This window comes from Nilaparvata lugens, chromosome 3, assembly GCF_014356525.2.
Source record: "Nilaparvata lugens isolate BPH chromosome 3, ASM1435652v1, whole genome shotgun sequence".
NCBI lineage: Eukaryota > Metazoa > Arthropoda > Insecta > Hemiptera > Delphacidae > Nilaparvata > Nilaparvata lugens.
In genome coordinates this window covers 81,566,919-81,584,116 of record NC_052506.1, presented here as the reverse complement: position 1 = coordinate 81,584,116, position 17,198 = coordinate 81,566,919, and the positions used below count along the sequence as shown (strand labels likewise).

The 17,198-nt window shown below is 34.7% G+C and overlaps 1 protein-coding gene across 1 annotated transcript in view; it reads right to left on the bottom strand.

The window, feature by feature from the left end:
- LOC111047953 (dynein heavy chain 7, axonemal) overlaps window positions 1-17,198 on the bottom strand; it is a 207,161-nt gene that overhangs the window by 137,540 nt on the left and 52,423 nt on the right. Inside the window, exons 13-18 of the mRNA XM_039422913.1 lie at window positions 15,305-15,594; window positions 10,045-10,167; window positions 8,943-9,096; window positions 5,391-5,617; window positions 828-1,026; window positions 293-536 (exon numbers count right to left, since the gene is read on the bottom strand). Of these exons, the coding sequence (XP_039278847.1) occupies window positions 293-536; window positions 828-1,026; window positions 5,391-5,617; window positions 8,943-9,096; window positions 10,045-10,167; window positions 15,305-15,594 (1,237 nt within the window). The remainder of the gene's footprint in view (window positions 1-292; window positions 537-827; window positions 1,027-5,390; window positions 5,618-8,942; window positions 9,097-10,044; window positions 10,168-15,304; window positions 15,595-17,198) is intronic.

Sequence of the window (17,198 nt, the reverse complement as noted above, 5' to 3'; positions counted from 1 at the left end):
GCTCCCAGCCTAGTTTTGTCCCAGCCTAGCTACAGCCTGTTCTTTTTGATAAATTCATAATCTGTTGAATAATTTTTTAAACATTATTCAACAGGCAGTGAATAAAGAACTGCCTCGTCTACAATATACTGCATATTTTTGTGTGGACACTGGACGAGCCTAGACATGATAAATATAGACAGCCTATAGACCGTCCATAGAAAGTCTCGTGATTTGGTCTACTATTGTGTTTAGCTCAACACAGGTCAAATGAAGAATCATATTTTCATTGTATTTTGAATAATTTACAAACCCAGTGTGATCCGTATCTGCGTGGACAGTTTGCCGCGCACCAACAGAATGATCTTGTCGATCTGTGTGTTGCAGACTTGCAGATAGTTAGTCAGCCCCGCTCCGCCCGCTGAGCTGCTGATGGCTGCGTGCACTTCCGATGTCCAAAATGTGCTCGACACACACAACACAGTCTGACCCGGCCAGTCCATCACCCATCTGTCTCGCTCTGTGCACGGGTATGCCTCCATTGCATCAGCAACCGTCTAAAAAAAGTAATTTATTCATACAATTATTAGTCAATTAGTGATTTCCCAACTATCTACCGAGATGGAGTCATTATTTTTACTGTAAGAAAATCACGTACATCGGCATTAACATTAGTCAAGTTTTATTGAATCCAAGAACAGAAACTTGAGATTCTTGTCAGAATGCTGAGCTTAAACGTTTTATAAGAGTCAGCATAACATGACCATTTTTTTTAAATGGCGAAATAAATTATTTGATTTGATTTTCATTTCATGTAGAACAATACAGAACAAGGAAAGAGGACATACCTGGTAGATACTTTTCTTCATGGCTTTTTCGAGGATGAGCAGCCATTTTTCGACCTGCCCCCTGGCGGCCGCCGTAGAAATGACGTTGACCAACTGAACCACTTCGCCTTCACTGGAGCGCATCGCTGTAATCTCCAGGTCTTCCGTGAAATTCAGCTTGGCGATTCCCTCGAAACACTTCTTCAAATGCGGCTGAACACTGTAAACACGACACCAATCCATTCAGATACATTACCACAATCAAATTGGAAATCAATTTTCTGTAGATTATTCATCTTATTTTCACTAATCAATGGAAGTTGTGAATGAAATACATTCATGTGAAAAATAGCACTCACGTTTTTAATGTGACTGATTGATAAGGTGCTAATTAACAGACTTACGCCCCAGGAACACGCGCATTTCATTTCTCATCAGCTGATGCTATGCTTATTATATATTTTTCTTACTGCTTATCTACGAATACAGGTATAATAAAAATAGCATCAGCTGCTGAAAAGTGGAATGAGCGTGTTCGTGGCGCATACGTCTGTATGTAGAAGTTGTAAGTTAAATACTTTCATGTGAAAAATAACACTCAATGAGTTGAATGTGACTTGTTTCTTGCTGGTGTTGCACATTTTTAAGTCCCAATAGAAATTGAGTTTCAATTGAAAATGTGCAACATCAGCAAGAAATACTAGTAGTTCTGTGAACAGTAGACCTCGCGCAGTATTCTCATCCACAAGTACCTGAGTGAAACAGAACTTTAGACCTTATGGAAATACAGCAATAGACTGGCTTCTCCACACATCTGTGTAATCACTTGTCAGCTGATTTATGATGAAAAATTCTATAGTCTGATTTTTACTCTGATATTGGCGAATGAAGGAGGCTCCTTTTTCCTTTTATATTATCCTTAAAATGCAAAATTTCCAAAAACGTCGACGCGCAATTAAAAAAGGAACATACCTGTCAAATTTCATGAAAATCTATTACCGCGTTTCGCCGTAAATGCGCAAAATATTAACATATAAACATTTAAACATTAAGAGAAATGCCAAACCGTCGACTTGAATCTTAGACCTCACTTCGTTCGGTCAATGAGTCATCACATCATTTTCAGATAAGAGTATTTTACAAGCAACTTCCTGAAATCAATGATGGAATTATTCTAATCGAAGAACAATCAACATGTTTTTGCAATTCAATTGAACTTAGCCTATATCATGTAACTTAATCTCATTTGATATTATAGAATATTCTTCGACTAATGGCCGTTGCCAACTATTTGGAAACCAAGTGCAACACTACAAGAAGCTGTGATAAAAATGAATGAAAATTGAATGACTCAGGTCTGGTGTCGCAATTTTCAATTGAACACGCTGCACACGGGGATAATAGTAGCCTCCACTAAGCATCCACTAGCTCTTTCGGGAATACGGAATTAGAAATTCCATATACATTCAAGTTCCGGACATTTCCGATAACGCGGTTCCGCGAATGCTTGTGATACCGTAGCTACTTCCATAGATAAACAATAGCGTAAGTAGGTATCCCATGGTATAGGGCGTTTATGTCGCAACTTTTACTCTTATCTCAAGCCGATTACTGTTGATTATTGTCGAATTTTACTGTTTTGTTGGGGTGAGAGTGTATGAACGGCACAATATGAGAGACTACCAGCGTCACACAGCTTCACGGGGAAGAATTACATGAACTATCGGCTTGAGATAACAGTAAGGGTACGTTTATGTCGGAGCTGTGATAAACGATCCTAGCAACGATGAGAGAAGCGATGATAGTGGGGAGTAGCGCTCAGCTTCTATCGACTGTTCATGCCGACAGTCGTGCTTAAAGCTTGATTCGTGAGTTCATGTTTTGAAAAACCAATTTGTGTATGCTATAATAATGAGTGATTCTGATGAAGATTTTATTTTTGCATCGAATACAGTAAAGCATTAACTAGGTTGTAGAGAACGTGAATATTTTGCACATCCTATCAATGTGGAGAGGAATGTAATTGGGGAGTATCATCATTTGTATAAAGATTTAAGACAGCATCCAAAATTTTTTTTTAATATATGAGAATGTAAATAGAAACTTTCGACTACATTTTGACGAGAGTTTCCAATAATCTCCAAAAAGACTGGAATAATTATCACATAAGTCCTATCATGGCAGAGGAGCGATTAATGCTAACATTAAGGTAAGTAGGTTTATACAAAAGAGTTATATTCTTTGATAAAATAGAAACAATTGAATTTATTCTTGAAATGCATACATCAAGGCCTATATTATGTTTTATTAAGAGTTGCGACATAAACGCCCTATACCATGGGATATCTACTTATGCTATTGTTTCCCTATGCTACTACTATCCCTGTGCTGGCTGCATTACTTCAGAAGCTGTGATTATAAGGCGATTCTTGATGAATAATAAATCATAATATAGAGTGAACTGGCTGGCTTAGGTCTGGTGTCACAGTTTTCAGGTCGCAGCTGATCAATTTCAGGGCCTCTGAAGCGACTGCTTTTTAGGCAACCGGGACCGACGAATTAACGTGTCCATCCGAAACACGGGAGTGGCCCGAAGAAAATATATTTGATCCCTGATGAGGAATGTGAATGATAACATGGATGAATAATTAATATTATTAGAATAGACGCGATGAAATGGATGAACGGAACCAATACGTTCACAATCTCACTTTTATATTTTAATTATAATTCTTCTTCTTTATTTTGAATTTGTTTTTTTTTAAGTTTGAACAAATGAAGTTTTTATGTTTCATTCTTTATGCACCATCCAGGTTTAATCTACGATTACATAAATATGGTTTCATTCATCATAATTAGTTTCATTCCGGGTTTAAACGAACAGCTGATCTTACTCTCCGTTAAACCGAGATGGTGCACATGGGCCTTTTACTTCTTGATATGAGAATCGGACAATAATTTAGTGATATAAGAAATAAAGTATATGGTAATGTCTGTTCAGTGCTTTAATAATGTGAAGCTCTAGACTTTAAACAGCTGGAGTCAGAAAATTAGCTTTCCAAAACGGGGCGTAGTCGCAGTTTTTATAACAGTAGTCGCAGTTTTTATTTTCTCATTTCTATAATTTGGAAACGTTTTTCCTTGACGAAATTAAACATTTCTAAGGAAAGTATTGCTTTCCGAAAAGAATTAAGGTACCCCAATTTCTAAATTTCTATACGTTTCAAGGTCCCCTGAGTTCAAAAAACTGGTCTGTATGTGTGTGTGTGTGTGTGTGTGTGTGTGTGTGTGTGTGTGTGTGTGTGTGTGTATGAGTGTATGTGCGTCTGTGTACATGATATCTCATCTCCCAATTAACGGAATGACTTGAAATTTGGAACTTAAGGTCCTGTCACTATAAGGATCCGACACGAACAATTTCGATCAAATGCAATTCAAGATGGCGGCTAAAATGACGAAAATGTTGTCAAAAACAGGGGTTTTCGTGATTTTCTCGGAAACGGCTTCAACGATTTTGATCAAATTCATACCTAAAATAGTCATCGATATCAACTGCCACAAGTCCCATATCTGTAAAAAATTCAGAAGCTCCGCCCCATCAATGCAGATAGATTCCCAATTATCAGGCTTCAGATACAATTGAAACAAAAAAAAATTAAGTGGAGTAGATTGAGCATGAAAATCTCTACAATTAATGTTCAGTAACATTTTCACCTAAAATTGAAAATAAGCTTTAAATTCGAGAAAATGTGATTATTCAATTGCAAATATTATTGTTGATTCTATTAAATCATTCACTGTGAAGAGATAGCAGACCTCATGTGTGTCTCCAGCGCTATTGCCCTGTCACCATCTGACTCAAATCTTTGAATAGTAGACTTGAGATGCGCGGGAACACTAGCGTCAGGTGATAAATTTTCATAACGGCAAGGAAAGTTGTGTGAGTGCGCCACACCAGATTTTTCCTTGACGAAATTAAACATTTCTAAATAATTCAAAACAGCTGAAACTTTACAATACTTAATCTTTATTTTATGTTCAATTTTCTAGTTTTTTTGAATTTTAATTCAAAAGTGACTTTGACAATGGCTACGACTACGCCCAGTTTCGGAAAGCCAATTTTCTTACTCCATCTGTTTCAAGTCTAGAACTTAGCCAAATCCCGAGCTCGGAAACCGGCCCTTAGACTGTGTACTCCAAATTAAGTTTTGAAGCAGTTTTGGGCAAAGCCTGTTGTTTTTACCTGGTTTGTATTTGCAAATGAATATGAAACAGAAATACTTTCAATGGAGCTCTATCTTAAGCAGATAATAAAATGAAATGAGGCGTGATTTCACTTTCAATGGAGCTCTATTTATAGCAATTCATAAAATGAAATGAGGCGTGTGGGTTCCACTATCTGGAATTTTGTTATTTGCAAATGAATATGAAACAGAAATACTTTCAATGAAGCTCTATCTTAAGCAGATAATAAAATCTAATGAGGCGTGATTTCACTTTCAATGGAGCTCTATTTACAGCAATTCATAAAATGAAATGAGGCGTGTGGGTTCCACTATCTGGAATTTTGTTAGCACCACATACCGAGTCGGATCCTTGGTTTCGGAAAGTATTTCAAGCAATTCATCATTGGACAGAAAGAAGAATCTTGGAAAATAGAGTCTCTTTTTCTCCAGGTACTCGTTCAGACCTCTCTGTATCATTTCGAGTAAATTGTTGCACTTTTTCAGTCGTTCGAGCATCTTCTCAATTTCAATTACAATCAGAACATGGGCGTCCTGGATTGCTGTTTTCATTATATCGCGCCAAACCTAACACAATTCATAAAATTTAAAAAAAATGATGTGTCACTGATGAGAACACTAGTTATAGTCCCAATTCCTTCATCATAAATGCCTATATAAAGTAACTAGCCGTCAGGCTCGCTTCGCTTGCCATATCCGTCTAGCAAGGGGGCTCCGCCCCCTGGACCCCCGACTGGATCGTCCAAGAATGAGATCAACTGGCTCGCTTCGCTCGCCTGCATTTTTCATTTGGGCATTTTTATCATAATGTTAGGACAATCCAGTCGGGGGTCCAGACTAAACGGCTGGCTAAACGGATATGGCGAGCGAAGCGAGCCTCACTGCTAGAAATATAACATTCCCAGGATTGAAGTAGCAGTGCCCAATCAATTTTTCCGCGATAAATGCATTTAAATCTTCAACTTGGTGCCAACCTAACAAAGTCAACTCAACTTAATGCCAACCTGACAAAATTATTAATTTAGTTGCCAGTTAACAACTGTTTCGAAGAGGTACTCTATCTAGATTATAGTTCTATAGTAACATATGATATGCAAATTTCAATTATAATTAAGAGATTGGGAGAAGAAGAATATACATGCTAAAAGACGAACTTTAAACCCTTAAAAACAACCCTTGGAGTTAAAATATTGCCAAAAGATTTCTTAGTGCGCCTCTAAAGGGCCAACTTAACATACCTACCAAATTTGAACGTTTTTGGTCCGGTAGATTTTTAGTTATGCGAGTGAGTGAGTGAGTGAGTGAGTGAGTGAGTCAGTCAGTCAGTGAGTGAGTGCCATTTCGCTTTTATATATATATATAGATAAACACAACCTATTTTTGGACAATTTGTATCCAAATTTGGGAAAGGAAAAGTTTTGGGCTTTAAGCCTGTGGTTCCTTTCTCAATCATTGATAGTTGAGAGTGATCAATGTATAAATAGTATCTATCAATGTATAAATAAGTAAATAAATATAAAAGGTACAGAATTGCATATAGTGAGGTCCACGTTATAATGAAAGTGGAGAAAGATAGGAGAACAACGTTGCCGATCCTCTGTCTTGTCAATGCATTCTATAGACGGTAGCTGATACAGGTTTATTGATGTAATATTAACTGCTCATCCTTGTTTAAAATAATCAATTATATTTTATTAAGCAAGAAATGATATTAATCAATAACTTTAAAATGAATTTTCATACTTAAGATGAAATATTTTGTTAATTAATTATAAATTTTACATTGTTGAAAGACGATCAACAGAGCAAAGCGAGAGAGATTGTGATTTATTACAAGTATCGTGATCTGGACCCGGCATCCTAGAAGCAAGGATGATTTGGACATGAAGGTAGGCCTATGTTATTGTGCACTTAGCCATTTAAATTGTTCAACTTGCTACCCGACGCCAGACAACCCCAAAAAGTTCTCGATGTAATTGATACAGTCCACAAACCAGAGTGCTGTTTGAGCCAGCCTCTGTCGAATAAACATGAATAACGTCGAATAAACGCTATCCGCTTTGTTGACTGATAGACAAGGATAGCAATACCATTGCTTATCAAATACTGCCATTATAACGTGGACCTCACTCAGGATAGAGATACCAAGTAGTAATAGCCTACTATATAAAAGCGAATAGTGAAAATCAATTTAAACTGTCATCAAATCATCAATGGGAACCATTGATATTATTTATGAGGAAAACTGACAGTAAAAGGACTGGCAAGCACAGAAAAGTATCTGTGATGTTTTTTTTTATTGAGGATGATGCCCACATGAGCTTTTTGCTTGTGCGTGGGTAATGGGAAGTGCGAGAGTGATTTGATGAGATGTTGAAACGTCCATGCCAATTCGATGGGATTCTGCGGGATTCGAACCCGCGACCAGCAGGTATTACTAGCGGCCTTAGTCGAATCGGCTTCCCTAGCCGGCCTATAGGTTTCTATAACCTAAGAACTCAATCTAGATATAGAAACCACATCGGGTCGCAGATCGCTCTCTCTATCTAATATGGAATAGTTTTGGGCTGTGCCATGCCTGTTGTTTTTTCCCAGTCATATGCCTATGATTTGAAATTGTATCCAAAAATGAATATATTCTCGATATGCAATCTAGATAGATATAGAAACCTAGGTGATCACAAATCACTCTCTGTGTGACGGGGCTCTTAAATTGAATCCGACTGAATCAATTAATAATAATTATTTTATTATTGGAGTAAGATAGGCATAGTTTGTAATAATATGTGGTTGTGACGTAACTATCAAATCATAGACGCATGAATTTTTCTAGTTGAGGATAAAGTCATTTGAAGAGAATAATCAAAAGTATTTCATTCATAAACTTTACAAAACCTGCATAAACTTTTATGAATTATAATCCACAATCTTTCAGAAATTGATACTCAATCATTATTTAATTATAAGTAACTGAGGAGATTAATTGATCAAAGATAAAGATAAATATATATCGATTATTGACTTGTCGACTCTAAGATCGAAGCAAAACATTACTGGGCAAAGATTACATAGAAATACATTAGATAATAATTCAAAAAGGGTACTGAGATTTTTATTTTTCTTTCTATTTTTATTACAAGTAGCTCTATACAGAAAAGAGATAAAATATATTAGAATATTCGGAAATGTTAATTCTGCTCTGAGTATTCATTAATAAAATATTATTGTGAGGTTCACTTGAAACTGCAGGATTCCTTATAGAATAACTACAGTTCTACTAAATAATTCTTCAATAATTAACGCTGAACGTTCAAAGTGAATCTCCCTTTATAAGGTAAAGTCAAAGTGGTAGAATGGACATTATTGCCCAAACTTCGCCAAATCATCAAATAAAAAAGTCATTCTTTTCTATTCCATAGAGTGAACCTCTTTTCACTCAATATTTCACGTTTACTGTATACTCTAGATGAGCAGTATCTCAAATCAAATCAAATCAAATCAAAATCAAATCAAATTTTATTTCACCACAACAAAAATAATACAACAAAAATAATAATCCTCAATACAAAGTTGAAAAGAAAAAAAACATATCTTAGACCAATGTTATATTAAAAAGCGCTAATGCCGCGGCGTAAACGCGACGTTGGCAACGCTGAACGAAGTTATACACAGCGTTGTTGGCGCGCACTATGAAAGTACCATTGCCCAGTTAACGCGACGCTGAAAACGCCGCGTTTACGCCGCGGCATTGGCGCTCGTATAACATGGGCCTTACACTATACTACTACACACTATACATTATTTTACACTGGGCTACTATACTATAGGTACTATTCTATACTTCAAACTAGTTTTTTTATTATCTCCTATACTTTATTTCACTTTAATTTACCTTGTCAACCGCACTAAACCTGCGACCTTCTTCAGGCATTTGTTGCTGAATATCCGGAGAGGAAAAGATTGGCTCCAAATACATCCAAGTGCTTTGAACTTTCAGCCATTCATCCAGAATCTCTTGCAACAGAATCAACTTTTGCTCCCAAGATCTGAATGAAGATAGTTAATGAATTGTAATTTGGAATTATAAGTAGGTTGAGAATAATAAATGACAACTAAAATTTTTATCGAGATCAGCAACAACAAAGGTTAATTTTAATTGAGTAGGCAATGATATTCATTATACAAGAAAATCAGTATTTTTCAATCAATTGAAAGAGTTTGAACTATTTCAAACTAGAGTTTGAAAGCTTGAACTATCAAAGCATTACTCAAGAATCCATTTACTTTCTTGAACATGGATTTATTTTCTTAATAAAAACATTAATACCATTTTATTTAAAACATTTCAAACAACTAGTTTCGACCTTTGGCAATTTCAATTTTCTTATATTAGGATATGCTGAAACTCTATCTCTTCCTTTATTACCTCTAATTACAACTTTAATATTTGAATAAAACGTCATATCAATAAATTAATGAATTAAACTAAATAAATTCAATAAATAAATTTAATTTAATTTACACATGTGTGAGTACTGTAGCCTACTCAATCATTAATTACTAAAACAGTGCAACACAAATGACGGCAACGATATGCAATACATATTCATGTTTATGCTTTGGAAGTTGGATCAAAATTCGAATCGATACTTATTGAAAACCTTCAGAAGGTAACATACATTATTACAGCTGAGAAAAATCTCCAATAATATTAAAAATATGAATACATTTTTTGGTAGAAATTACAAACATAGCATGTTGACAACATGAGCAAGCAATACCATACAAAAAAAATAATATATATATATATATATATTAACATATTCGATACTGGAGGAATAATATAAGTATTAATAGTAATCATAAAATCGTAAAATCATGAAAATAGTGATCAATAATATCAAACATTGATACATTAAACATTTTCAATATTCATAGTTTGTAAAAAAACTTAAAACTGATTATTATTGAAGAGTATTGAAGTGAATACTTACAGTATAATTGCTTCGAATGGTTTAATGTATGGTGAATTCTTCATGGTCTGTGTTTTCACAATATGATCATCAAGAAGAAGCTGTATATCGTCTACTCCTGACAATATAAAAGTGCCGCTATCTCTAAAATTCACAACAAAACAAGAGAATAGAAACAGATTCACAAATTGAAACACTAAAAAATTAAATTTATCAAGTCAATGATAGATTGAAATGAAACAAAAACATAATGTGTATTGAAATAATTTGAAGATTCAAAGAGCTCAATATTGAAATAAATAAAAAATTATTTCAACTGTTATTGCGAGTACAAATAGTAATGAACTTTATTGAAAATAAATTTGTTATGTTACTATTATTTGAATAAATTCGACTGAGTCATTGTCAATATTGTAGAACAGTCAACATGAAAATGCGACCGGTGTGGTAGAATTTGACAACATATGTGTGTTTTTATTCAATTATTATTTGAATCACCATCAAAATAACTTTTTAAAAAACATCTCAAGAATAGTGGGCTAGTATAAAATAAAATACAGATATATGTGTAACGAAGTAGCTTTTTTTAAATAGAAGGATAAGTTGAAGAGAGGATGATACATATTTATTAGTATTAATGTTTTCAAGTTCTAAGCCATTTGACAAGGAAACTGAAATATGTAGGTAGCTAAAACGATTTTTAATAAACTATCCTGCATTGAGATTTTGAACGTACAATATAGTCTACTAGAAATGCTTTAATAACTATGAAATATAATACAAGCAATACAATCAAGTATACAAATTATGTGGGATTTCAATGAATACTTTCAAGGACAATAGTATAAAATACTTCAAGCAAATTCAAGAGCAAGTACTGATAAATTATAAGTAGTAAAATTTAATATAAGGCCTAGTCTTAAAAGGCTTTTCGTTATTACAAATTACAGTAAAACGTTTAGCAATGAACAAGTTACAATATGAAACAATTATAAATAGATCTTTCAAATACAATAATACTGAATCAGCAATAATTACGCTTGAAAATTGAATACTTCTAGTACAGCTTTTTAGTAATCAGCTCAACTTTCACTTAAACAACAGCTTACAATATTACTGAAATTATTTGAAAAATATAGTTTAATATAAATGACATTAGAATAGTAAGTTGGTAGCCAAAATTCAAGAAAAATTTTACAGGTGGTAGTAGGCCCGGCATATTAATTAAAAACAGCTTATACAGCTTAGAACTACATTATTCTGAAAATATGAAGCGAAAAGATTGTTTAAATTTGATACAAATTTTTACAAAAAATATACAGCAATACAAAATGGAGCTGAAAATCCAGTTATAATAACACAAGCTAATAGACAACAACAGTAAGGCGACATAACTTTTAAAAGTTCACAATAAAAGCAGCGAAATACTGCCAAAATGTAAGCGAAATATACACAGACAGTATATGAAACATATAACCTATTCAAATAACTTACCACACCAATAAGAGAATCCAAATTGACAGATAAAAGAACATGACATGATTATTGAACTATTTCAATGAATTGTGAATGAGCTTTCAATGGTATAACTATTAGAGAAGCATGAATATTTGACGCAAATAGTAGTTTTTGATAAATATCACCAGCATGATCAGCAGTTGAGAAAGATGTCAGGGTTATTTTTTCGGAAGTAATAGAGAAACTTCTTGATTAAGAATTATGAATGAATTTTTAATGGAATAACGAAAAGATGAATAATGATATTCGAACAACATAATTTACAAATATAATCAGAGCTATTGAAATAGACGACTTTCAAATGGACTATTTTTTGAGACATATACATTTATTGTATAATATATTTTATAAATATAATAAAACTAATCTTGAAAAATATGTCAGGACTATTGACAGATAATAATTATTATTCATAGATCTGATTTATCAGGAGTCATGATAATAAGAATACATTAGAAAATAATATGCTGGAAATGAATCTATAAAAATATACCTATGACAACATTTTCATCTAAATAATATATGAACTAAAAGTGAGAGATTTACATGAATATATAAAAACTAATCACTTTTAAATTTTATGAAGGTTAATGTTTTTTTATAAGTTTCTAATTTTTATAATGTGATTTTACAATGAATCAGGGCTTTGAAAACAGACTTGATAAATTTAAGTGCAGATAACGATTTTTCAAACAACAAACAAATTACTGTCACAATAATAATTAAGCTCATAGAATGCTCTGCTTCATTCAAAAGCGTCAAAAACTAGAAAACTATCATTCGAAATCTAAGGATATAATTGGAAAGAGGAAGAAATTTTCAATAAGATTCATGTAATTTGTTTATCTGTTTGTCGTATTTTGAACTTTTCGTAATCACTCAAAGTTGGGAAAAAATTATTTGTCGAGTTCAAAGCCAAATTTCAAACAGTTTGAACGCTCATAAAAAGTTGAAAAACGTCAAACAAAGGAACACATTTTATGAATCTTATTGGTAATTTCTTCCTCTTTCTGACCATAGCCTTAGAATCAGATTTCAACTGATAGTTTCCTAGTTATTGACGTTTTTAAAAAATATAGAAAATTCTATACATCACGAAAACTAAGGCCGATTTAAGAAAATTTTACTGGTCATTTTTTGTTGCAAATTTTACCTAGTATCTATGGTCTTTGGCAGTTACACCTTTCGTGGGACTTCCTGCATAGACAACAATGAAGGCCAAGACATAAAAAGCGTTTCTCAGGCGTTTCCAGACTAGTCGGTAGGGCAGAAAGCTCTCCGTTTAGCTGATTGGGTTGGCGTTCGGAAATCAGCTGATAATCAGCGAATCTCTGCCGACTCGTCTGAAAAAACTCTTTGTGTGGCTTGGCCCTATTACTGTACCTATATATTATTGTAGACAATATTCGACATACCCAAACTACCATAATATACAATGATAGACTACAGCTGTTAATACAGTACGGCTTCAGTCGTCCCTTGAGAATTAGACATCAATGTTCATATTTTTGGCTATACAGTCTTATCGTACTTGTGATGATGTGAAACATTACGTTAGTGGCTAGCTTGAGACCCTGTTCATATGACAGCGATTTACGCTCGGTTGTCGCGCGGTTGACCAACCGAGCGGTTGCCAGGTATAGGGAAACACATGGTGCCGTACACATGCATCGCTCGGTTTTAGTAGACGCCGGCGAATCGCGGCGGTTGTAGTCTCCAGTCCAATCGCTCGGTTGCCGGGCGGTTCAATCTACTAGAGCAGGCATGAGAGCGTACACATGTCTTCAGTCAACCGCGCGGTTTCGAGCAGAGCAGTTCACATTGTGCACAGTCTATTACAATTTCAGTTCAATTAAAATTTATTCTATTACAATTTTCAGTTCAGTTTAAGTTAGTTTGTAGAGGATCATAGTTCATTGTAGTATCTAGTTCAGTTTAGTTTCAAGTAGTTCATAGTAGAAATATGGGAGTAGACCTAGAATCCTTTGACACTGAATTGTTTATCGATGAAGTGGCGAAAAGAAAGTGCATTTGGGACATGGAGTGCTCGGATAACAGGAATAGAGTTCTGAAAAGGTCTGCTTGGCAGAAGGTAACAGACATTTTTTCACAGAGCAGCAGTTCACAACAGCCTAAACCTAAGGCTAGTATATAGTATAGGGCTAGTACCTAATTTCATTATGTATTTGAATTTTTTTTTATTACACCAGCATGATAATATTCTACACACAGTAATATGAATAATGTAAGAAGCAGTAATATAAGAGTAATATAGTGATAAAGATTGAGTACATAGATGTTGTAGTGATAAATTATTTATCATAACCGAGCGCAAACCGCTCATGAATCGCTGTCATGTGTACGAGGCTGGCAAGCTGAGCGATTTGCCAATCGAGCGACAACCGAGCGTAATGTGAACAAGCTCTTAGGGTATGATCACATTGAATGCGTTTATGTCCATGCATGACCAGCGCTCAGATAATTTTCAAAATCTGGAAAGAGCAATGGAAACTCTCACATTGAACGCGTGCACTTTCTGGTTGCGTTCAGTGCGAGCAGCTATACACAAATCACAACGTGTTTCAATGGTTCTTTTCACAAATGTTTTTCGACTTATGCATGTTCTGACGTGCACTTGCACATATACGCATTCAATGTGATACACACCTTGTCTGTCCTCACCTTTAACTATCTGGCAAATGTGAGTTACCAATGTAGACGATTATTTGATATGCATTTTCACAATCCGAGAGTACCCATTGTTTAAAAATTATAAGTGTCGGCGACGGTGAAAATTCATGACAAGTAAAATTGGACTGAAAAATGTATGCCTCTAGGCAGTCGGTTATGAGGACGGGACCTGAAACTATCTACAGCAGATAATCGAACCCGGCTCTACTACTTATTCATCGATCTTATTGAAGGCATATCCTGTAATTATTTTGTTATTATTACTGTTAATTTAAATTTTCCTTGATAATTTATTTAAGATTTAGTTTTCAGTTTCATTTTGAGTTTCAATTTTAATCAAATAGATTATTTATCTCTCCAAAATATTATCTGTTCTGTTTATTATTTTTAATTATAGTTCCCCTCTGTTTAGAGACACCATTCTCAAGGACTGGTTCAGTGAGTTACTATATTATATATTATTCATCGATCTTAGTGGAGGCAAATTCTGAAATTATTCTATTATTATTACTGTTACATAGAATTTTCATTAATATTTTATTTTAGTTTTAGTTTCATTTTGAGTTTTAATTTTAATTAGATAGATTATTTATCTCTTCAAAATATTGTTGATTCAATTTATTCTTTTCAATTATAGTTCTTTTCTCATGAGTTATAGAGTTAGATTAATTTAACCTCACGCAAGCCAAGCGAATCCCCAATTATAAATTGTTACCATGATGGATTAGTTAATTTAACAACTTATTCTATTACATTCTTTACATCTCACCAATTAGCTAGTCATTCTAACAACCTAACAATACCATTCATAAAATTACCCCAATAAGAAATAAAACTAACCCATTACAATATGATATCCCAAACAATACCCTTTTTTAAAATGACCCCTATTAAGTTTACACCGCGTTAGATTTCCTGGCTGGCAAAACATTTTTCGAATTTTATCGAAAGCTATCAATTTTATCATTTTTCGAAAGCTATCATCGAATTTTCTTCTAGTTGCACACCCTACCTAACAAGTACTAATTTCAGATTTTTGAATGTTTTTGATAGATTTGTGAACAGAACATACCTATAAGGATGAAAGGTGAACTCCATGTCTTTCCACTCGCTCATCATTTTGTTGAGGGCTCTCTCGAGGTTGTTCTCCTTGGTGGCCGAGTCGCTGATCACCTCGAACTTGGGGATGTACTCCTCGAGGCCGAGGTCGATGATCTTGGCGAGTGTCAGCTCTGCGTCGGCGCGCACCGGGAAGCCGACTATCTCCGAGATCAACTCCCAGTGGCGGTCCTTCATGCCCGGGTTGCCCAGCGTCATTATGATCGGCATGTGCGCCTTGAAGTCCTCCACTTGTTGGCGCACCTACAAACCATACATTACAATTGAATAAAATTACATTTATAAATTTTACTAGTAGGTCTGTGAATAGTAGAACTCGCGCAGTTGAAAACCACAGCCTCCTCTAATACTGTCCATCAGAGTGAATTATGTCCTGTCCTGAGATGTCGTCCAGATATCGGTGTGTGAACAACTAATGCTCTTTGGGTTGTTGTAACGACAATAATAATAAATATTAATGATAATTATTAGCATTACAATGCTAATAATTTGTTGTAAACATCTATGCTACTAGCATCAAAAGCTTACCGAGTTGAAAGCAGAGAAAAGTCGGGAGAAAATAATATGCTACTTCGAGTTATCAATTGCTTGCAATTAATAGTCCACACGACAGCTGGTTTTCTACCAAGTTACAATGAGATATTAATATTGCATGCAATTAATAATTCACTCGACAGCTGATTTATGATGAATAATTCTATAGTCTGATTTTTACGGTAATATTGGCGTTCGAAGAAGACTCTTTTTTTAGAAAATTTGTTATTTCAATTTCTCGAAACAAACATTTTGACGTGAATAAAAATAGAAATAAAATCTGTTTCATCGGGTAGACTTGGCACGAAGCTGTGGTTGTGGCAACAAGTTTGAGGGAGTAAACCTCATACAAATGCTGCAGGTTGAGATGCAGCAAGGTGGCAGTCCCCCCCCCCACACACTACTTGACCTGCGCAGCGGCCAGGGGATGAACCAACTCACAGACAAACCTCAAATAGCCTCGGATAGGACCAAACAACAAAAACCTAGTAGGCCATTCTCTAAAGTAGACATAGAATAAATCTACTTCTTTCTTAGATACCCTTCTGCTTCATAGTCTAATCAAATGGTCGTTTTTCAGAAAACAGCCCCGAAAGAATTTTTCTCGACGGTTCTATATGTATTTTGGGGCGCTTAATTCGAATCTAAAATTTGCTGACACGACAGAGGGCGGCCTAAATACACCCAAAAATAGAAAATCATGTCCTACAGCCAAAATACAAATGTTTCATTATAATACCTTATATAGGAGGAATACACCCCTCCCCCCACTACTAAATTCGGAAATTCCTTAGGAATCCTGTTCAGAATTAATTGTTGTTTCACGTGATGAGTGGTTTTTTATCTATACTAGGAAAATATCCAAGTTGTATAGGGTAGAAGTGATAGGTTTGCATAATTTTAAAAAATACCCATTTTTTGAAAATTCGTAGCTCCGGATCCAAAAATGGTGGAATCCTGCGCGACCACTGAATTTATTGGAAATTTTATTATCTTCAATTTTGTAGAGGATGATTTTTCTCCAAAAACTCAAAGTTTTCGAGATTAAATGGAAAAAATTAAAAAAGTCCGAAATTTTTGGGGGTTTTGGGGGTGAAGCCGCCCTTAGGCGTGTCAGAAAATTTCAGATTCGAATTAAGCGCCCCAAAATACATATAAAACCGTTGAGAAAGATTCTTTCGGCGCTGTTTCCTGAAAAACGACTATTTGACTGGATAGTTTGAGGATTCTTCTCTCTCTCTCTCACTGAGGATTGTCACACTTCCTATCACCTGCCTTTCTCTTCATTTTCTGGAGGGTTTATCCTCTAGCAG